The sequence below is a fragment of the Solanum verrucosum genome, unplaced genomic scaffold, assembly GCF_900185275.1.
Source record: "Solanum verrucosum unplaced genomic scaffold, falcon-dt-bn FXZP01000268.1, whole genome shotgun sequence".
NCBI lineage: Eukaryota > Viridiplantae > Streptophyta > Magnoliopsida > Solanales > Solanaceae > Solanum > Solanum verrucosum.
Genome location: NW_026019957.1, coordinates 4,093,031 through 4,118,161, shown reverse-complemented (window position 1 = coordinate 4,118,161; position 25,131 = coordinate 4,093,031). Strand labels below are relative to the sequence as shown.

The 25,131-nt window shown below is 31.0% G+C and overlaps 1 protein-coding gene and 1 pseudogene across 1 annotated transcript; both read left to right on the top strand.

Moving 5' to 3' along the window:
- The first annotated feature begins 6,611 nt into the window (after window positions 1–6,611).
- Window positions 6,612–8,980, top strand: LOC125814374 (uncharacterized). The gene is made up of 2 exons (XM_049493829.1): window positions 6,612–7,972; window positions 8,131–8,980. Exons 1-2 carry the CDS (start codon window positions 6,612–6,614, stop codon window positions 8,978–8,980), a joined length of 2,211 nt encoding a protein of 736 aa, XP_049349786.1.
- A 10,032-nt stretch (window positions 8,981–19,012) lies between these two features.
- LOC125814373 (patatin group M-1-like) overlaps window positions 19,013–25,131 on the top strand; it is a 37,487-nt pseudogene continuing 31,368 nt past the window's right edge.

Here is a 25,131-nt window from a genome sequence, read left to right as displayed (position 1 = left end):
TTTGGTAGTATATAAAATATATTACATATATGTAAGACTATTCGGTTCGATATTTTTTTGTGTTTTTATATAAATTAAAAAGACTATTTCAATTATTTGGGACGGCTATAAGATTAATAAAAGTCCACGGTTATATTAAAAAATCCTATAAATTGGTTTGGTATGGTATGGTTTGGTCGCTTTTTCATATCTTTCTGACACCTCTAGGTAAAACACACCCTAATAGAAGCGATTTTATACTCATAGAGACTCGAACCCAAGAATTCTGATTAAGAATTAAAGAATATTTATCATTCTACCGCAACCTCGTTGGTAGGTTTTGGAGCTTTTGTTTTGGTAGTTTTTTTTTTCACCTTTTGTTTTGGTAGTTGGGTGGATTGTATATATGTAATGAATGTGTGTGTACAGTTTGTTTTGATATTAATTCTTGGGTTTTGGTTGTTTAGAGAATTAAAATTCTCAAAGTTATATATATAGCAGATTTGTTTGACCATAAAAATTAAGAATTGTACCACAGAATCCACAGCATTATATTGCACTTTTATTTTTGGTTTTTCACCCGGTGTTCGGTATTCACATTGAAGTCCGATTAAATCCAGATTCGCGTTGAAAAGTCCAACATTGAAGGGTATATAGCTCCCTAACAAAGGCCACTCCATACCCAATGAGGCTCAAACCCGAGACCTCTTGGTTAAGGATAAAGAAGACCACAACCCCTGTTGGTGCATTATATTGCACCTACCTATTCAAAATTTTAAGTTTTCAATACCAATGTTCAAAAATATGGTATACAATATTGTACAAAACTCCAAAAAATAAATTATAGGAAAAAATTATGTATTAAGACAAATATGTGATATGTATTTACTATAGAAAATAATAGTTCTTCTTTCAATATAATATGAATGTACCAACCTTACAACGATAATTACACCAATATGTATAATAGATAATAACTTTTGAATACTACACCAATATTATAGATATCGCAGTTGTTTTCATTTATTAAAATTTACAATTAGTTCATAACTATTTACATATATAAATTTGTGCAGAACAAGACAACTTAAGTTCAAAAACTCGTAATCGGAAATGTTATATCATTAAATAAACCAATAATATGATTCATTTAATCAACATAAAACTAAAAGTTTCAACTACATAATATTTTAAGTAAAAATAAAATAAAAACAACACACTATTGTTAAGCGTGATCCACAAATTTGGGACAAGTCTTCCTGTTATGCCCGGGTATACCACATTTACTACAAATGACTATACTTCTCTTGTATTTTCATTTCGTTGAATCCTTCTTACGATCATTATTTGGTGGTCTGCCTGGTTGCTTTCTTGCAATTGGTGGTAACATTACCTCTTCCAAAACATGCAATGGAATATCCCAAGTGCTTTCGCAAGGCAAACATGTTGGTATACAAAAAGGCAAACATGTTGGTATACAAAATGGTAATAATGCTGGTATACAAAATGGTAATCATGCTGGTATACAAAATGGTTGACGACTAAATTAGCTTACTACACCATCATTTTCATCAAATCATTTACCAAAAAACAATAGATGTACCAAAATATTAGCTTGAAAGTTTGTGTTTATATAAGGTCTAAAGATACCAATTACACATATCACACACCAAAAGAAATTCAAGAATTATGATGTTTATGTAAGGCCTAAAAGATACTAATTACACCAGATCACATACAAAAAGAAATTCTTGAAATATGATGTTTATATATGGACTAAAAGATATTCAAGTGCACTGATCAATTACACTTAATGTTAGACCAAAAAAAATTCACTGAATCTAACGTTTAATAAATGTATTTAAATATACCATCATTAACACCAAATTATTTACCCAATATTAATCCTCAAAGCTTATTTTTCTATGTGACCTAATAGAGAACACTCACACCAAAAAAAAACCTATGACTTATGTGTTTATAAAAACATAATACAGAATAACAATTACACCAAATCACATCACACCATGTACACTATAAATTACACCTAATAATCTACTAAAAATATTAATAAAATTTATTTTATACTAAACCACAAAACCATCGTTTCACCAAACCATTTACCAAAGCAGAATCATGCAATATGAAGTTTATACTAAACAACAAAACCACTAAAGCAACGAAAAAATACCAAAAAATAGCACACCACTCAATATACCCAAATCCAATCTATAAAAGTGATTGATAAACGACCTTAATTCAGATTTAACAAAAAATATATACCCAACATAGTAGATTATAAGATAACGATCATGAAAAAAAAATTCAAATATATTAAATAAAATAATTAAAATAATCACGTAAAAAAACACTAATTCTGTCACGACCCAAATTGAGTCATGAGTGGCACCCACACTTAACCTCCTAAGTGGGCGGACCAAGGAATCTAAACCCCAACACATACCAATAATTAACTACAGATAACAACAATAACGCGGAAGCTCCAAAACTTATTAAAGTGACCAATCAAATAAACCTCTAAAGTCTATTACATATTATCCCCAAAATCTGAAAGTCATCACATCAAGGACATCTGTTCTTAACATATCAAGTCTAAAAGTATTAGAGACCCCAAAATAAGTAAATACGATGGTCCATGTCCGAAATTCAAAGACATCACGCCATAACTGAGAGAATCCAGCACGAGCTAGAAGGAATAGCTCACCCTGAAATCTGATGTACTGGAGACTGGCTAGAGCTGAGGGCGAGTCGAAGTCGATGGTACACTTGCTGCACTCCACAAAAGAAAACGAAGAAAATACAAGTAGGGGTCAGTACAAGGAACACGTACTGAGTAGGTATCATCGGCCAACCCAAAATAGAAACTAATATACAATGAATAATAGTATAAAGTCAACTATAGCACTTAGCAGGTGATAAGAAACCACAACATGAACAAGTAACAGTTGAAGCAAGTACGTAATCAATCACAATATCAAGCACACACACGAGGACTCATGTCTCTACATCACACTCGTTTGGGAAATGCGTTCATTGAGATTGAGTACATTAAGTTAATTCAATATCTTTTTCCTTTAAGGTTACCGTGTCGGAACGTGACACTCCGATCCAATTATACCGTGTCGGAACGTGACACTCCGATCCAATAATACCGTGTTGGAACGTGACACTCCGATCCAAAAATACCGTGTCGGAACGTGACACTCCGATCCAATAATATTATTAATTTATCATTTATTATCACTACTTTTCAGCTCATTAATAACATTACATCAAGCCCTCTTTATTCAAGGCATAACTTCAATAGAGAGGTTTTCAGATTATAAATCTCGCGGTCTCAGGATTTTAGACCAATCACAAACCACACAACCAAGCCACATAATCACACAGTCAAGTACATAGAGAACTTCACAATATCATTCAATGCATATCAATCGCTATTAAGAGTTTATCTATCAAATAGAACAAACCATAACCTACCTCCACCGAAGAACTGACGTTAGGCAAGCTACTTCTCCAATGCCTTTCCTTTCCTCAATATCTCCGAACCTTTCCAATCTATCAAGTATATATGCATAATTTGTAAGTTAACAAGCCTATAAACACTCATATTACTCTATGTCCCTTTTATACTCAAAAACTCACCTAATTCTATAATCAACTTCCTAAAATTCAAACCTAAGGGCAAGTCTTAATTCCTCCAATTAGCATAATTTTAATGGTATTCAACTAATACAATACTCCTAATATTTAATTACTTATCTCAATATATTAAAACATAAATTTATAATATAATAATGTAAGAAACATTCAAATCCCATCAAATTATACGATCTCAGTACTCCACTGTCAACATAGAATAAGCAGAACCTTATTTCTCCTAATGACCCATTCATAATTGCCCCATTATGTTGTCATCATCACTTATAGTAATTTTGCCCACTATCTTATTCCATTCCAGAATTAACACCATACATACGGTAAATATAACAACAACAATATTTAATTGAGAGATTAGTTAGGTCCTAAATTAAACCATGAATTTAACTGAATTGAACCACCGCAATAGGTTGCAACGGCAGTAAACACAGGCCTAACAACCATAATTTAATTCTCTCACCCCAACATATATGACGATACCAGAAACTAAAGTCATTCCATATTCATAAATATATTATACCCATCAGCACATTACGCCATGAATTTCCACTCAAATTTGTCCTTACTTCTTAAAATAATCTCACTGGAAATTAACAGATTACTGGGAGCCAATCTTGTCTCCAACCCAATGCCACTATCTACACTCAATTCCAACCCAACCTTAATTATATAATAATAATAATCATCCTACTATTAATGAAGGACATGAGAATCACCTGGATGTCGTTCTTCCCAGGTAGATGCGCCGCAGGTATTACTTCTTTGCCTGATTTTGTTATTACCCTAATTATTAAAAGACTAATTATAAAAGCATCAAAAGTGAACCCCTACTAAATTTTATATTATTTTCTTTAACCATCAACTAAATTAATTATTAAAGGTACCTCATTAATTATATAATTGTAGTTATGAATAGTCCAAAATATCCATTTAGAATCTATCGGAAAGTATTTTATGAAATAAAAAGCTCTAGTACTCAAAACGACCAAATGGGTCGTTACAAATTCAATGTGATTTATCACAAATACCTGATGTGTCCCATCCTCCGTTGTGTTGAATTAGAATTGAAAAATTGTTGGTATGTTTGAACTGTCGATCAGAAGGGAGTAGAAAGAGACTTTTATTTTTGTTAAAAAACTTTTTTTTTATGGGAGGGAATATATAACAAATCTGAGTAAATCGTGGAAGGTAAAAGAATTGGAGAAAATCAGGGATTATAAGAAAATCGTGGCTGACTAATTCTACGCTTCCTTTTTTTTTTAATACTAAATTCTAATTTTGAAAAACAACAATTGCTATATAGGCGGAATTTTTTTTTATTGCTATATAGTAGTAATTAAGGTACTTAAATTGTATATTTAATAATTTTGCCCTATTATAATCTCTAAAGTTTCCTACCATTAAAAATAAATTACCAAAATCTCTTCTCAGATACATATCTATCCCCTCTCAGATACATCTCTCCCATTAAGTAATGAATCATTTGCAATGTATCAGATAGCCAAGGAATATATCCGAGAGCAATGAAATATTTAGTGTTTTTGAACATAATTGGGTAAACTTCTGAGGTAGGATGTAACTAGCCCCAAATATATGATACTTCTGTTCTATATACTTATATTTAATTTGGTTACATTATATTATGCAGTGGTCAAAATTCAGGCCCAATAGATGATGGAAAATATCTTATGCAAGTTCTTCAAGAAAAATTTGGAGAAACTCGTTTGCATCGAGCTTTGACCGAAGTTGCCATCTCAAGCTTTGACATCAACTCTAATCCCATCACCGGAAACAATATGGCCTAAGAATGCCACAGACTTAAGCCAAAACTCACATTTAGAGAACTTAGCATATAACTCCTTATTCTGTAGAGTTTGGAGAACTATTCTGAGATGGCTAGCATGATCTTCCTCAGTCCTCTAATAGATTAGAATGTCATCAATGAACACGCTAACAAACATATCTAAATTAGGCTTGAATACTATGTTCATAAGGTTCATGAATGTTGCAGGCGCATTGGTCAAACCCAGGGGCGGACCCACGTGTTGCCCAGGGGTTCACCCGAACCCCCTCAAAAAAAATTACACTGTATATAAGGTGAATTTTCTGGATTTATGTGGATATATATATTTTGAACCCCCTTAATGACAAGGTGAAGGAGATAGCCTAGTGGCAGCTCCCTTCAAAGTTAAGCCTGACGTCCAGGGATCGAATCCCTGGGTTAGCGTTTTATTTTTTAGTTTTTACTTTCAGTTTTTTTTTTTTCCCAGTTCCGATTTTAATGTTTTTTTTTTTAATAAAACGTGCTAAAATGTGGTGTTAAACCCAAAAAAATTCAAGGGTCCCAACTCCCATACTCCCATAATCCCATTCCTAAAAGCTAATAACTTTTTCACTTTTCAAATCCCTAAGTCACTTTCTTGTTCTTCCCCAACTCAAAACTCAAATATTAAAATCATCCCCCATAATATTCTATTGTTGATTGTTTCATACTTGACACTTCATGCTTGAATCTCACATTCAATTCGAAATGAAAAATCAAAATTCATGCTTATTGCTTAAAAGGTAAAAGCCTTTTTCTCTTCTTCTTCTTTTCTTTCAATTTTCAAGAAATTAAATGGGTCTTTATTTTTTAAGGTTGTAGACTTGTAGTATCTCTGATTATCTGAAGTGGAGGCTCAAAGCTAAAATTAAAAGGGTTGATTGTTTGTCTTTTCTCCAAGGTAAGCTTTTCTCTCAATTTTCTTGAAAAGTTCATCTTTCTTGATTGAATATTGACTATCTTCATTTTAAATTGGAATTTTTTTTGATTGTTTTTTTCTATTCTTTCTTTGATAGTCGTAACTAGATTGATGAACCATTTGAATTTTGATGGTAATATCTAATGTAATTTGTAAAAAGTTATCTTTAATGCATTTAACAATTAACTATTTTGTATAGATTCATAGTCAATGGAGAAGTCCTTTTTTAAAGTATCAAATTCAAGTTCTATTACTCAGAATCAACCTAACCGGGAAGAAAATGCTAATCATTTGGAAGTACCATCACACTCTTCTCAAGAATTTGATTTAAGTTCTTTAAAGGCTGATCCAGGTGAAAGAACTCAAATCTTGGAATTTCATCCAAATCACCGTGACGCTATTAGAAGAGCTTATCTCCAAAAAAAACCTTGTCAACCTCTATTAAGAGAGTTTCCACAAACAAACATTTTTGGAGATGTGCGTCGTTTTAATCATAAATGGTTTGATGAATTTCCTGATTGGTTAGAGTATAGTATAAGTAAAGATGCAGCCTTTTGTTTGTATTGTTATTTATTCAAGCAAAATAACAATCTTCAAGGTGGAGGTGAAATATTTTCGAGTGTGGGGTTTAGAAGTTGGCATAAAAAAGCTAGTTTGCAAACACATGTTGGTGGGCATACTAGCATTCACAATCAGTCAAAAAGAAAATGTGAAGATCTAATGCGACAACAACAATCCATACATGCTTCATTTGAGAAACAATTTAATCAAGATAAGCACGGGTATCAGATCCGCTTAGTAGCTTCAATTGATGTAGTAAGACTTCTTGTGAAACAAGGCTTGGCATTTCGAGGTCATGATGAATCTAAATTATCACTTAACAGAGGTAATTTTCTTGAGATTCTTTCATTTTATGCCCAAAAGTGTGATGAAGTTCGTAAGTTTGTATTGGAAAATGCTCCTCAAAATGACCAAATGACTTGTCCAAAAATTCAAAAAGATATTGTAATTGCTTGCAATATTGAAACAATTAAGGGCATCATAAAGGAACTAAATGGTGATTATTTTTCCTTATTGGTTGATGAATCTTTTGATGTTTCACGCAAGGAGCAAATGGCGGTTGTTTTACGATATGTTGATAGAAGAGGATTTGTGATGGAGAGACTTCTTGAAATTGTTCATGTTAAAAATACTAGTGCTTTATCTCTAAAAGAAGTAATTTTCAATTTACTTTCTCAACATTCCTTGAGTCTATCTTATGTGCGTGGACAATGCTATGATGGAGCAAGTAATATGCAAGGTGATATCAATGGTCTTAAGATGTTGATTAAGAAAGAAAGTAGATCGTCTTATTCCATACATTGTTTTGCTCATCAACTTCAATTAACTCTTGTTGGTGTTTCTAAAAGATATCTTCAAGTTGGAGAACTTGTTCATTTGGTTTCAAATATTTTTAATGTTTTGGCGGCTTCTTATAAACGTATGGATGATTATCGAGAATCTCAAAAAAAAAAAATCAAGAAGCTTTTGATATGGGTGAGCTTAAAACGGGTAGAGGCTTGCATCAAGAAGTTGGTATTTCTAGAGCTTGCGATACTCGTTGGGGATCTCACTTCAAATCTTTTAATTGTTTTATTCTCAAGTTTGGTACAATTATGGACATTCTTGATAGTATTGTTGAAACTGCACATTCTATGGATGAAAAATCCAGGGCAACATGATATATCAGAATTGCTCAAACTTATGAGGTTGCATTCATGTTGCATTTGATGAAAGAAGTTTTAGGAATTACTAATGATCTTAGTACATGTTTACAAAAAACGGAGCAAGACATTGCAAATGCCATGCTACTTGTTAAAGTGTCCAAGAGAAGGCTACAAGAGTTGAGGGAAAATGAAAGATGGGATTTATTTGTTGTCGAGGTTTCTGCATTTTGTATCAAGTATAATATTGTGGTGCCTAATTTTGATGAGCCGTATGTTAATTCTGGAAGATCACGACGTAAATCTACTGATTATACTGTTTTTCATCATTATCGTGTTGAAGTATTTTGTAAAATAATTGATTGGCAACTGCAAGAACTCAATGATCATTTTGATGAGGTAACAACCGAGTTGCTTTATGGAGTTGCTTGTTTGAATCCGGTAAACTCATTTTCAAGTTTTGATATCCAGAAAATAATGAGAATGGCTGAATTATATCCTGACGACTTTGAACTTAGCATGTATGCACTTGAGAATCAACTAGAAAATTACATTATTGATGTTCGTGATATCGATAAAAGGTTCTCTGATTTACATGGGCTTTGTGATCTTTCAAAAAGATTAGTTCAGACAAAAAAACATTCATGTTATCCTCTTATATTTGGTTTGGTGAAATTCATTTTGTTTCTGCCAGTTGCCACTGCATCCGTTGAAAGAGCTTTTTCGGGAATAAAATTTATTAAGAATGAGTTGCGAAGTCGAATGAATGATGACTTCTTGAGCGGTTGCATGGTTCCTTTTATGGAGAAGGATGTGTTTAAGGATGTTTCAACGGATGATATTATTTTGTCTTTTCAAGCAATGAAACCTCGTTGAATAGTATTGTAAACGTGCTTGAGAAGTATTAGCACTGACCTCTTTTTGGAGTTTGTAGTTAGCACTCTAGTCCTAGAGTGAGACATTACGAATGCTAAATTTTTTTGTTCTAGTTAGCTCCATTTTTTGCTCTACTTAGCATCCTAGTTCTAGATTGACATATTGTAAAGGGCTAACTTTTTGTTTCACTGTAATCACTCATGTTAGTTTCAGATTTCTTGTAACGAAACTAACTTTTTGTACCTATAAACTATATACTACTACTTCCTTGAAATTTTATTTTGTTGGCTTATTTACACGTTTATACTTTTATTTTTCGAATCCCCTAAACGAAAATCCTGGGTCCGCCACTGGTCAAACCAAAGGACATAACTAGAAACTCATAATGACCATAACAAGTCCTGAATGTTGTCTTTGGAATGTCACATTCCCTTACCCTCAACTGATGGTAGTCTGATCTGAGGTCTATCTTAGAGAAACAGGTGGCACCCTGAAGCTGATCGAAAAGATCATCAATTCTCGGAAGAGGATACTTATTCTTGATCGTAACCTTGTTGAACTGGCGATAATCTATACATATTATAAGGGAACCATCCTTCTTCCTCACAAATAAGATCGGAGCGCCCCATGGTGAGACACTTGGTCGAATGAAACATTTATCTAGGAGATCTTTCAACTGCTCTTTTAGCTCTTTCAACTCTACTGGTGCTATTCTATATGGCAGAATAGATATAGGACAAGTATCGGGAATAATATCTATACTGAAGTCTATTTTTCTCTCAGGAGGGACTCCGGGTAGATCATCTAGAAAGACTTCTGGAAACTCATTCACAACTGAAACTGACTCAATAGGAGGTGTCTCAACACTAGAATCATTAACTCGGACTAAGTGATAGATACACCCCTTGAAAACTAACTTTCTCGCCTTAAGGTACGAAATGAAACGACCCTTAGGCACTGCTGAACTACTACTCCACTCTATAACTGGCTCATTAGGAATTTGGAACCTAACAACTCGAGTTCTACGATCAATGGAGGCATAACAGGCATGAAGTCAGTCCATATCTAGAATGACATCAAAATCAGTCATGTCTAACTCAACTAAATCAGCCATGGTGTTCTTGTGATTGATGGAAATGACACAATCACGATATACTCGCTCAGCTAGAATAGACTCCCCAACCGATGTAGAAACACAAAAGGGTTCACAAAGTTTCTCAGGAAGGACATCAAAATTCATTGCAACATAAGAAGTCACAAAAGATAAACTTGCTCCTGGGTCTAGCAAAGCATAAACATCAAGAGTAAAGACTTTGATCATACCAGTGACAACATCTGGAGAATTCTCTTGCTCTTGACGACTAGTGATCGCATAAAGGCGGTTTGCTCCTCCGCCAGTACCGAAAGTAGCTCCTCTAGGTGCAGCCCTGTCTGGTGGAGCAACTGATGAAGATTGGGCCCTATTGCCCTGATTCCCATTACCTTGCCTGTTCTTAGGGCACTCTTTCATGAAGTGACCCTCTTGTCCACACATGAAACAACCTGTGGAGTCATCGTGACACTTAATTACCTGGGTGAGTCCTACCACACTTTGCAGGTTAGAGTATGCAAGTATTAGTAATGAGAGAACTTGTGTATTATTTTAGGTAGGGATCAATTATTTATGTTATTAGTTTTATTTATGAAAAACTAAACTCCTAACCAATTATCAAACGTGTTATTATTTATGCAGAATATAATACATGTATAACTCACTTCTAATTCAACTATCAAACAACCTTTAGTGCATGCACAACAAGCCGAAACCACACTCTAGTGAGATGGAGACGTACCCAAAACGTGGAGATGGGAGTAACTCCATGGGGCACCAAATATATATGTGGAAATAATAGTGTTAGGTGTGGGAGGGTTAAATTACAATTTACAAGGTTTCTAAGTCCTTGGCCAACGACGATTTTGACTTTATTTCCAATTTCTCCATATCTCTGTCCATAATTTCATTGTCATATGATAATCGATCCATATATATATCTGGGTCATTGCCACTTTTATTGTTATCATCCACTATAACAAATATGATATATAACTATGAAATTATTAGCTACGACATAAAATTCGTCACTAATTAATTACTTTTAGTGACAAAAATTACTTTTCGTGCTTAAATATATGAGCATATACTTTTAGCGACGAAACATAAAAGTTTGTGGCAAAGTTTTGTCCACTAAAATTTCCCACCAAAAAATGAATTGACGCCATTTATTGAGTATTGTCAGTCACGAATTTAAAGTTACCAGTGACACATTATTTCGTCACAAATGATGTATCTAATTCGTAACAAATTATTTTTTTCTTAAAACTAATTACTTTTGGACACAAAATAATTTCGTCTCAAAAAATATGTTTTTACAATAGCGACAAATAAGAGTTTGTAGTTAAATATTATAAGTTTTAGCTATAAAAAATTAGATTTAATTGTGACATTTATTTTCGTCACTACTAATATGAACAATTGGTGACAATAATTTTATTGTCTCTAATCAACCTATGATTTAGTGACAACAAAAAAATGTCACAAAATATGTAAGGTGTTAAATAGCGACGATTTAGAATTTGTAGTTGAATAATTCAACTATTTGCTACGAAAAAATTCATAGCTATATACAAAATTTTCTTTGGATATGATTGTTCATAATTAGAGAACTTCATAAATGGTCCCTGAACTATTGAAGTAGGTCTAAAATAGTACCTTAACAATACATTTATCGGTCGATTTTGTAAAAATAAAAATATTCAATTCATCAATTTTTCTAAATTACGCAATTATAAAATGCATCATTTGAAAAACACAATCTAAATTATAAGTACCGTGAGTGGGTAGTATTCTACCACTACATCATAAATATTTGTTGGCTTAAGACATTTCATTTTTTATTTTATACACTTTCATCGATAAAGAGTATAGAAAAAATAATTTCTCAAACCTGATGCTTATTTTTGTGCGTGCCTATCGATTTTGTGGTGGGTAAACAATACAGACTGAGTCGATTGATTTGCTTCTGTCTAAAAATACATACATAATTAGTAGTGATTCCACGTACGTAGAGCAATTATATAGAGATACTATCGACTTAGACTTTGCAAAGATGTGAAATATTTCATGGATTCTATTAACCTTTTTCATCCGTGTGAAAATTGAAATAAACTAAAAAAAATGAAAGCACAAATGAAAGAAATTAACCAACTAAGATTTTGAATATATTATGATAAAGTACTATAGTTGTGAGTGTCAATGTTTTTAAAAAACATTGATAATACTCATCGAATCGAACCAAGTATTAGATTTCTTATAGTAAAATCGAAAATTTAATTTTATATAAATTTATAATTGTGCTAAAAAGAATTTTAATTTCATAATTGAACTGAATAATGTGATATTGAAATCCTATCTTTTCAAATATAAATTATTTTATTTTTAAAAGTAGAAAATAAATTGTTCTTAATAAATTATTTTAGACGTCTTCTGATAAAATCAAATGTTTTGAACTAAAACAAAAGCTTTAGCAAGGTTCTACCAAGCATATTAAGAACTTTGAAAATCTTGATGTTTTACTTTTTTGTGATAAATATAATGCCATTTGATATTGATTTGGTTCGACTAATTTTAGTTTTTTATTTTTATTATTATTTGGTTCAGCTATTTCTAGGTTTTTTTTTATTTTTATTATTATTATTTGTTATTATTGTTTTGTTATTGTTATTTGTTATTCACAATTAATTTTATATTTAATTTTTGTTTCATATGTAAATAATGAATTTGCAATTTTAAAGAGATGATGTATACAAATAATTTCATAAATGCAAAATAAATATTTGAAAAATAAACAAGTACGATGTAAAATCAAAATATATGAAGAGATTTTACCAAATCGTCAAGGTATATATAATTTCTTGATTGATTTTTTTTTAATTATTATTATTATAGATTATTGATTTATTTTTATAGGTATTTATAAATAATATTACATTTATCTTTTGTGAAAGATGTAGACACGTAAATTTTGATCGAATTTAAAGTTTTATATCATTTTAAGTACTTAAATATTTTTTAAAATTTAAATTAAATATGTATGGATGTATCGTACTTTAGTAAACTTATATAAAAATATTTGAAAATGACAAAAAAAATAGAGTCACACTTTAATGTAGATTAATTTTAAAGAAAAGAAATTTATAAAAAAATGTTTCTTTTTATTTAAGTTTTAATAAATAAACTAGCATTTCTTAATTATAATTTATTATTAGATACTTAATTATTGTTAGTTTAAAAATATTTAAATAATATTCTTATAATTATATATTATATTATAAATCCGAATAGAAATATATACAAATTTATAAATTTATATAGTTTTATGATTGTATGGAAGGATCTATCCTTTTATCCGAGCAAGGGGACAGTCACGTAGATAGTAATTTAAAATAAATTCTATATGATAAATATATTAATTCAGATTCAGGTGCATAATTATAACCATGTGTTTTAACATTTAATGTTAAAGCATCACGAGTATTAACATCAGTTAAAGATAATGGCAAATTAGGTTGAGTATTAAAATATACAGGACCATATGCCACAGTGGACAATTGCAGGAATTTATAATATGTAAAATTATTAATGATATTATTAGAGAAGATTTCTCTATATATGACCCCAAGGATATCGATAGTGATAATTATTACTGTGATTATTACGATATATCCGAATAAAGTAAAATGTTATGTGTGCAGGATGGACCCTCCTTGGATTACCAAGGGCAGAGGTAAAAGTAATAATACAAGGGGAAGATCATCCCAGGGATCGTCCAGACTATATCAGAAGATACTTTGAAAAAAGCGAAAAAATTTCCTCCACAAATTAAAAGAAAAAGATAAACAGTGAAGCCGCCTCTACAGTAGAACCGTCATAACCCGACACCAACAATATTGTTCATCAACAATAGAACATATGGGACCCACTAATACTAAATGTTTTTTTTCTATATTATATTATATTAATAAAAAAAGAAGCTAATACTATCCTACACTACCCCACTCACCCACATCTCACCCCACTTCTCCCATTACCCCCTCACACTCATACACAGACACATGCATAAAACACAATTATAGAAAGATTAAAAAAAAAAGAGAAAACAATCAACAAAAATACAGAAACTCACGCACCCAAATTCCAAAACACACACGAAACACTCTTTCCTTCCAGCAATACTAACAAAAAAAAAAAAAAAAACGTTCAGCGACAAAAGAAAAGTTAAATTCGGGGTTTTTATTCATGGTTTTTAATTTGTGGTTCCAGTTGTGGTCTTTTCTTTGTAAATTAATTTTCACAAGAGGTAACACTTAATCCTTTTTATATAATTTAATGTCATTATTATACAAGCATTGGTTGCAATATATTGAAATTGTTAAATTTTATATGTGTTTAAACCATTAATATTCGTTGGTGTTATAATATGAAGAATGTTCAAATCTTTCATATCAACTTTATGTTTAGATATTTTATATCATTAGACTTAGTGGGAAATTGTTATAACAAACCTTATTTTATTTCAAGTTTAAACAACCAATGATTTATTTTATGTTGAAGTAAAACTATTGTCTACGTTTATTCTTGCTTTTCTATTTTGATTCTCCTATGATGATACATGTATTTATGGCTTAACAAACTGAAATGATGAGAAAAATTAATAACAAATATTTATTATGTAATTTATTAATTTTAATTAGTAGGTTTTTCTTTTCATTTTAATAACTAAAATAAAGAAAAATAAAAGATTTTAGGTGTCCATAATTCCTAACATGTTTATACTAATGTAACATGTGTAAAATTTGTATGGGAAGAAATATTATTGTAATTAATTTTATTTTGTGTTCTTATTGAATCAAAACATAATTTTTTCATTATATTAATTTTGTTAAAAAAATAAAAAGAACAAAAGAAGAAGAGAAAGAAAAAAAAAAGGGGGGGGGGGGGGGGAACCACACACGCCCTTGCCCAAACCCTCCTCCACCCCCACCCAAACCAATATCTCTACTATCTTATTTTGATATTAATAGAATAAAATTAAATTTTAAATAATCAAAAAATAACTAAATAGAAAATCTATTATAATTCAAAATCTCATAACAATTTCAGTTTTAAAAGAAAGTTACACACATTCTTCAATGATTCTGTATTTTGACAAAATATGCCTAGAGTTAGAAAGTTTGCCCTAACTTAAAATTTTTGAAAATATTTTTTCTTTATATGAAAAAACACCAAAAAAGACCCGCTTATTTCATATTTAAAGCTTCATAAATTACGTATATCTTATTCTTATTTCGATAAGATATATAGATAAATCTTTAATTTTTGTGACCTTAAAAAGTTAAATGGTTGCTAAAAAGTAAGAAATATTTTTTTAAAAGCAAGACTATCAATTTGAAATGAAAGGTATTTCTACATTATAGGTTTTACACTTGCTTAATTTTACTTTAACAATAGAGTATCAATTATCAATAAATAGTGAAAGTTTAATTGTTTTTATATATTATTTTTTCTAGTATCTTATAAGGTGGACCCCATGACTATTCGCAATGCTGGTTTTCAGTCATCGATTTTGATGGTTCTTTTTTGGGAAAATTGTATATAATAGCAAACTATTAATTCAAATTAAATGCTATAAATATAGTTTGATTTAATTGTACCTCATAGCAAATTGTTGATATTTCACCTCTCCTAGTGAATCTCGCTCGCCACTCTCGTTCTCTCCCTCGCCTCTCTTGTTATTTATACAAACGCAAGTGTATAAAGTGCATTTGTGTTTGTATAAAGCGAGAGAAAATTGTATATATACGTATATTTTCGTTCCCCTCTCCCAGATCTCGCTCTCTCACTCGCCTCTCTCACTTTATACAAAAAACGCAAATTGTATAAAATGCGTTGTGTTTGTATAAAGCGAGAGAAAATTGTATATATACATATATTTTCATTCTCCTCTCTCCCCTCTCTCAAATCTCGCTCGCCACTCTCCTAGATCTCGCTCTCTCACTCACCTCTCTCACTTTATATAAAAACGCAAATGTATAAAATGCGTAAAAATTGTATATATACATATATTTTCGTTCCCCTCTCTCCCCTCTCCCAGATCTCGCTCGCTCACTCGCCTCTCTCACTTTATACAATTGATCTTTTTGTATATGTATACCAAAGCAGATTATACAACTGCTTTCTTTTGTATATGTATGACGAAATATACATATTTATGTTTGCTATGGAGCACAATTATGCAAACTTTGCTATAGCATACAACTATGAATTTTGTGTTTGCTATATGTGAAAGTTGCTCTTTTGTTTTTTAATCTTCCAAGACAATAAATTAATTTTAAAAAGGAAAAAATTAAAAGAATCAAATAGGAAACATAAAAAAAACTTTCTTTTCAGGTGGTTCAATCACACTGATACAAAAAAAGAAAAAAATCTTCCTTTTTTTCTTCTTTATCTTCTTCATCTTCCTTTCCTTTCTCACCTCCCACGTTCAACTTTAAAACAAATATATAGAGAGAAATGATAACAAAAATTGAAAAGAAATCAACAAGAAAGGTCTTTTCTTTGTATTTCATATTCTTTAACCCTATATTCACATAATCACTGGTTTGATCTTTAATGAATATGTAGATCTTACTTTTATTGGCTTTGTTTTATTATCATTTTTCACACTCTGTGGTTCAGTAATTGACCGGAGACTATACCATATAAGGCCTAATCACAACTTAGTCTTCTTTTTTATTTTTTCTTTATTTAGAAGACCAATTGTTAAAAATATAAACTTGGTACTATTTTTATGGTTTTATGTGGGGTTTTTATGTTCTTTTGTTCATTTTGCACTTATAATTTTACTGAATTGCAGTTTTACATTATGTTTTAATAGTTAGCAGTTTCATGAATGATGAAGTTTATGTTGCCATATAGAGTAGTTTGTGATGATATACTTCATAAACTTTCACTTATGTTAAATTTGTAATGATAAAATTTAGTTATATTGTAAATCAAAAATTACTTATAAAATTGGGCATTACAACATATGAAAGACAAATTGTGTTACATATTTTACTTTTGACTCCAATATGAATATCTCAATTTAAATCTTTGTTTTATTTTCTCTTTCTTTTTACAGGTATAAAAGGTGAGAATTGAAGCAAGATTGATTGCAAGCTATGTGTCACCACATTATTGATACGTTGGAAGGAATTTTTACTTATATGTCTTTGTGTAGGAGTAATTATTGATATATTTTATTTAGATTTTTTTTGTCATTGGACATATTTTACTTTTATTTAAGGAGTTTGTAATGAGATGTTATTCTTTAGTATAATTTAAGTTATTTTTATTATATGATCATGGGTGAATTTTGATACAAATATTTTTGTCATTAAATAAATTAATTCATCACAACTTGATTACTTTCAGTGACAAAAAATGTATTATCGTAGTACCCTTTATTGTTAAATATGAATACTTTTTATTTTTATTTTGTGACAATTGTAATTGTCACTACTTATGATAATATTTAGTGACAATAATGTCGTCGGTAAAAGCAACACTTTTAGTGACAAAATGATAAATTTAATCACAAAATTATTAACCTTTTTTATAATAATAAATTTGTCCCTAATTTATACATTTAAGGACAAAATATTTTTTTGTAAATAAAAATAGTCTTTAGTGACGATATTATATCTTTTCAACTACGAAATACATATAACTTTAGAGACAATTGATGTTGTCCCTGATTGAACTAAATAATTAGCGACGATATAGTTTTGTCGGTAGTATAACCTTTTTAGTGACAAAACATACTATTAACTACAAAAAAGTTACACTTTTTATGACAAATAATAAATTCGTCACAAATGTTTATGCATTTGGAGACGATTTTTCTTTTTGTAGTTAATGCTTATTAGTTTTAGCGACGAAGCACTAAATCGTCTTTGTATACTTTGAGTGACACACGTTTAGTGACAACTGATTGACGATATTTTTTTCGTCTCACAAAATTTTTAATGACGAAACATGATTTATAGATGACGAAATTATTTGTCCCTCATAATCTAATTTGTTGTAGTGATCATTACTCCTTTGTTTGTTTTATTTGTCATGTTAGTTGATCAAAAAAAAAAAATCTCTCTTCTTATCAATTCTGACGTGTTTAATATCATAAGATTAAAAAATATTTTAATATATCTTTAATTTAAACCCACAAAGTTTAAATTTCTTAGTTAACTTAATTTGTCAAATCAGGCTCAAAGATCGTTTTTCATATCGGAATGAGGATTTTATTTATTCTTTTAAAAATAAAGAGGTGTTGAGCTAAACAATTTCAAATCTCATCACACTTATGGGGTCAGCCACAAAAATAAAGAACGGTTGGAACGGATCTATTATATAATACTAATAAAGAATAGAAAAAGGAAAGTGAGTGAGGTGCGAGGGAGAGAATCTGTTTAATATCAGAGTCGATCATGTGTCAGTTTTATCGATATGACTTTGACTTCAACTGAGTTTAAGCAATTCTGATAAGGCGAGAAAAATCACAGTGTTGAATCTAGAAAAATCTTATACAGTGTGAGATAAATCTCAACAAAAACGTTGAGTCCATAGAGGGGGTGTATGTGACACCCCAACCTCAACAAAAGAAAACCTCCCCTCAAGAAGGACATTTGCGGTGCTAAACAATTTCAAGTCTCATCACACATATATATTATATAATACTAATAAAGAATAGAAAAAGGAAAGGTAAACATCACTAATGACAGTTGCGGTGCAAAGTGAGTGAGATAATAAACATCAGTAATAGACATCACTAACTTTTATTGGTTATGTCAAACTCAAAATAAAATTTCTCAACTTGTTTACGTGCCTATATATACCATGCTTGTTATATGCTCAAAGCACCAACAAAATTTAAAAACACTTTGAACATTTGCAAAATGGCAACTACTAAATCTTTTTTAATTTTATTTTTTATGATATTAGCAACTACTAGTTCAACATGTGCTAAGTTGGAAGAAATGGTGACTGTTCTTAGTATTGATGGAGGTGGAATTAAGGGAATCATTCCGGCTATCATTCTCGAATTTCTTGAAGGACAACTTCAGGTATCGTAAAAATATTTTTTAATGTATGTGCGTAAGTGTGACACTACTACTATAGTCATTCCGGGTACCATTCTTGATTTTCTTGAAGGACAACTTCAAGTATCGTAAAAACATTTTTTCGTGTACTTATGTAAGTGTGACATTACAATCGTTTTTTACGCTTGAATTGTATTTTTTCGATGCTTATTTGTGATAATGATTAGTAATAGTACTTCTATTGTCGATAGGGTCGTGATAAAGCTAATTATTATTCAAATAAATTATGGTTTTCTTATGTTACAACTTATTTACTAATTATTTTTTTTAATATATAAATGTACTATCTGATTAATAAGTGAGTTATTATTTATACGACTTACTTTTCTTTTCGAGTCAGGAAGTGGACAATAATAAAGATGCAAGACTTGCAGATTACTTTGATGTAATTGGAGGAACAGGTACAGGAGGTTTATTGACTGCTATGATAACTACTCCAAATGAAAACAATCGACCCATTGCTGCTGCCAAAGATTTTGTACCTTTTTACTTCGAACATGGCCCTCATATTTTTAATTCTAGGTACATATACATATTTATATTCCTCTGTTTTAATTTATTTATCTAATTTTAACTTGATACGGAGTTTAAGAGTGTGAAAAAGAATTTTTGAGTCTTCAGATGTCAAACGTATCAATATTTAATATTGTGGTCTTAAACATGTCTAGTTGAAAGTTGAAATCAAAGAGTCACTATAAAGTAAAAACAATTGCTTACACTCTTTGTTCCAATTTATGTGACATTTTTTGTTTTTCGAGAGTCAAACAGTTTAAGTTTGACCTACAATTTGCGCATGAAATCTGCAAATTTTTTGAAATGAAATTTATAAACTTGTAAATTACGTAAAAAGTACTACAAGTCACAATAATTGATAATTCAGAATTTTTAAAAAATCTATAAAAAAATTACGATCAAAGATAAACTTATTTGAATCTCGAAATTCGAAAAAATGTCACATAAAATGGGACAGATGGAGTACATTGTTCTTAGATGGACTAAAAAAATAGGTCAAACAACTCAAAAGAAAGAAGGAGAATATGTTTCGAGTAATGAATTATATTTAGGAAAAATTACATAAATACACAAACTTAATATATTATATTCTCTAAAATTTCCTACCATTAAAAAAATTACAAAAATCTCTTCTCAGTTACATCTCTATCCCCTCTCAGATACATCCCTCCCATTAAGTAATGCATCATCTGTTCTTTATACTTATATTTAATTTGGTTAATATATTATGCTGTGGTTCAATTTCTAGCAAGTATGATGGAAAATATCTTCTGCAAGTTCTTCAAGAAAAACTTGGAGAAACTCGTGTGCATCAAGCTTTGACAGAAGTTGCCATCTCAAGCTTTGACATCAAAACAAATAAGCCAGTAATATTCACTAAGTCAAATGTAAGTAAAAATAATTATAGTCATGATTTGTAAACAAGACGTTGGGTAAATAGATACAAAATATTATTATCTTAAAATGTATATTTCGACTAATTTTATATTATTTTTAAAATGCATGCAGTTAGCAAAGTTTCCAGAATTGGATGCTAAGATGTATGACATATGCTATTCCACAGCAGCAGCTCCAATATATTTTCCTCCACATTACTTTATTACTCATACTAGTAATGGTGATATATATGAGTTCAATCTTGTTGATGGTGCTGTTGCTACTGTTGGTGATCCGGTACTAATACTACAGTAATACTACTCTCGATTCAATTTTTGAGTTTTTTCGAAATATCTAATCAATGTTGTACGTACGACGTGCAGGCGTTATTATCCCTTAGCGTTGCAACGAGACTTGCACAAGAGGATCCAAAATTTGCTTCAATTAAGTCATTGGATTACAAGCAAATGTTGTTGCTCTCATTAGGCACTGGCACTAATTCAGAGTTTGATAAACATATACAGCAGAAGAGGCAGCTAAATGGGGTCCTCTACGATGGCTGTTAGCTATACAGCAAATGACTAATGCAGCAAGTTCTTACATGACTGATTATTACATTTCTACTGTTTTTCAAGCTCATCATTCACAAAACAATTACCTCAGGGTTCAAGTAAGTCCCAACTTAATTCCTCTTATTATTATCGGAAATTAAACTTACATAAATCTCACTAGCTAGTTTGCAATATTACCTATTTTACCAGATACATACGAATCTTTCTCCCTATATTTGTGTATCTGGTACATGTATCTAAGTAATTTTTTCTTAATATATGGTAGAAAACTCTTAATAAATGATAAGATACGTAAAATTTTAAAAGTACATATGATAGTGAAGTATGTCTTATTATGTAGTTTCTTCATAATTATTATTTTATAATATGCATGTCATATATGATAGTGAAGTATGTCTAATTATGTATATTTAATTCCAGGAAAATGCATTAACAGGCACAACTACTGAAATGGATGATGCGTCTGAGGCTAATATGGAATTATTAGTACAAGTTGGTGAAACATTATTGAAGAAACCAGTTTCCAAAGACAGTCCTGAAACCTATGAGGAAGCTCTAAAGAGGTAAAACTATCGGTGCTTGAAATAATTCTTTTTTTTTTTTTTTCACATTACTATATCTCGTCAGTCAATATTATTCATATTAGTATTTTATTGCTAATTAAAATAGTTTATTTCGTTGTAGGTTTGCAAAATTGCTCTCTGATAGGAAGAAACTCCGATCAAACAAAGCTTTTATTAATTCAAGGTCTCGGGTTGTAGTAGTAACCTTACTATGCTAAATAATAAATGCTTGCAATATTTATGATTGCACGCATTTAAGTATTTCAACCTCAAAATAAAAGGAGTTTGAGGGATAAATTTCAATAGAAATGTCTCTCTATGTAATGTGTGCTTGGATTATGTAACCTTTTGGTTGTGTAAATATTTAAATAAATTATCGTTATTTTATGCTATGGTATTTGAATCTTCTTTTCAAAGCAAAAAAGAAAAAAAATTATTTGAAGTGCCAAGTTAATATTATACAAATTATTATGATATGATATAAGAGATTCTTCAACTTTAGATATCCTAAATGAGAAAAAAAAAATAGTACTACTTTGAGGCAAGTGATTTGATCCATCAGATATCAAGGTAAATTAACAATATAATGTAATTGAAGTTAAATACACGAAAAGAATAAGAGAATGATGAAAATGAATAAGTGAAGAAAAGAATAAAAATTGACGACTAGCATTTTGATTTATTTTATAAAAGAAATTTTATTCAATACTTGCTTAATTTCTTCATATTAATGTGAACTTATATGCAAGTGGTACCAACAATTAATCAGACATCCTTAATATGTATGGCTAACTTCTAAAATAAACTTATGGTGAAAAGTCTTTTTTTTTAAAGTGTTTTTTTTAAAAAGTATTTGTTGGTGAGAAATAGTTTGTTTATAAAAATAAATAAAAACGAACTTTTTAGCACAATTATATTTGAACAAATTTTTTAAAAGTATTTTTCTTTAAAGTGTTTTGCAAAGAAAAGTGTTTTTAGGAAAAATTTACACTTTTTTAGCTTCTGAAAACGGCTTCTAGAACTATGTACTATAAAAAATATCTCAAAAAGTTAGCCAATGTCACGACCCAAAAATGGATGTGATGACACTCGTCTTATCCACCAAGACAAGTCAGCCTAACACTCACCCTTACAATAAAATGCGAAAATTTCATAATTAACTCAAAATACCCCAAAATTTGATTGTCACGTGTACAAGCCTCTAAAGTATTACAACTGATTCAAAAGAAAAACACAAGTCTCATATGACATTGTTTCTAGAGTAGAACAAGATCATAAACAGGAGTAAGAAGGTCTGTTGAGTTGAATAACAACTACCTCACAAATCTCCAAGAAACCTCGGAAAAGAAGAGAATATATCACAAAGGTCCGGACTAGTGACCTACAAAAAAATGTAGTAGCAAGGGGTGAGTGTCAAACCATGTGGTACTCAGCAAGTAAACCTCTAAACACAAGCTAAGGGGATAGAATACGGATACTCCTTACACACCAAACCGACCTCCACAACTACATACCTGCATAAAGCCAGCCCAACTAACAGTTCATAATTCACATAGGGCACAACTCTACAACAACACTCTAACAATTACATATCCTCAACAACAAGCTCAATATTCACCAATCAAAGTTCCAGAGAAAGGCACTCACCAAGATTAGAGAACACAATATCAAGTTCCTTATAGATAAATTGTGCAATGCAATGGAATGCAAATGTCAAGTATAGTGATTGGCATGTCTGACCTAGTTGAACACATTTGTTGTCTCCTCAGTCTGGGACCCATGGGACAATAGTGGGAGATGAACTCTGTCCATGCAATCCATCGCGTGCGAGCGATACGTCCCTTGAAAAATATATCCGTCGCGGAGCGCGACATGTCCCTCGAAATATAGTATCCATCGCGGCGCGCGATACGTCCCTCGAAATGGTACATTCTCTTATCACATAACACTTATCACAACCATGTCTCAGAACCAATGCAAATGACATGTTCACACAAATAATAAGGAGATGACCATTTTCATAACAATACAACTGTGATACAACATCAACAATGATTCAACAAGCCTTTCAACCCAGTCTCAAACATCACACATCAACAATTAACACATTGCCTTTTATTACCCTTTTTTCATCAGTAGAAAATAATCAATGTGTACAAGTCAACACATCACCAAGTCTCATTACCCCCAAACACATATCACAAGGAAATACACGAATTCCATACACTTAACAAGGGTTTAGGAATCCACTTGCCTTAAATAGTCGAACAATCACTCCGGGACTTGAGCCTTTCCCTTTCGTTGGGCTCCAAATCAATACAATCTATCCAAACAAATTACCACAATAAGATTTTGAAACTAACAACACACCACATTATGTCACGACCCGAGCCTACACCTGGACGTGGCCGGCACTCGAAGACCATTACTGGTCCCCAAGCGAACCTCATCCTGGCTGACTACAAGCGGAAAACTGATTCAAGCATACAAAGCTTAAAAACTGAAATAAAAGTTCATAAAACTTAAATACAAACTTTAAGTCCAAAGAAAACTCTGTATAATAAAATATATACAACTCGCCATAAAAAGGCAACTTTAGTCTTTAAAACATTTAATAAAATAAATGATACAGACTTCTCAACTATACTGACTATCTATGAAGCCTCTAACTGATAAAGATGGAAGTCGGGACAAGACCCACGACATCCTAACAACTGATATAACTGAAAGGTAAATGAAATCCTCCGAAAGCAAGGAGGCTCACCATAGCTAACTCGAACTCTCGGATGTATCAACGAAGCTCCTGTTGATGATCCTGAATACCTGTGTCTGCATCATGAGAAGATGCAGGCCAAATGGCTCAGTACGTGGAATGTACGAGCATGTAAGGAATTCTAAAACATAAACATAAGCTTGAAACTTGATAGAAATGAAACATACTTACCTCTTTCAAACTTACTCAACTCAAGGAATACTCCAAACTACTCAAACTTACTCAACTCAGAAGTACTCAAGGATAAGATACTCAACTCCGAGATTAGATACTCAACTCAAGGATATGATATTCGACTCAAAGATATGATATTCGACTCTGGATACTCAACTGGATACTCAACTTTGAATACTCAACTAAATATGACTGAACTCATTTCAATATAAAGCAATTTAAAACAAGTGCAATATAAAGAAACAAACTGTTTAAAAACATGCTGTCAAATCTGTGTGTATGCAAGGATACAACATAACTCTGAAATGTATATAAAAATACAATAAACTGATGTATATAAAAATACAATAACTTCTGTGGGAGTTTCTCTAACCGACAACCATCACATAAGAGCTATAGTGATGATACAGCGATCTACCTCACGCTGCCAGCGCATCCTATACC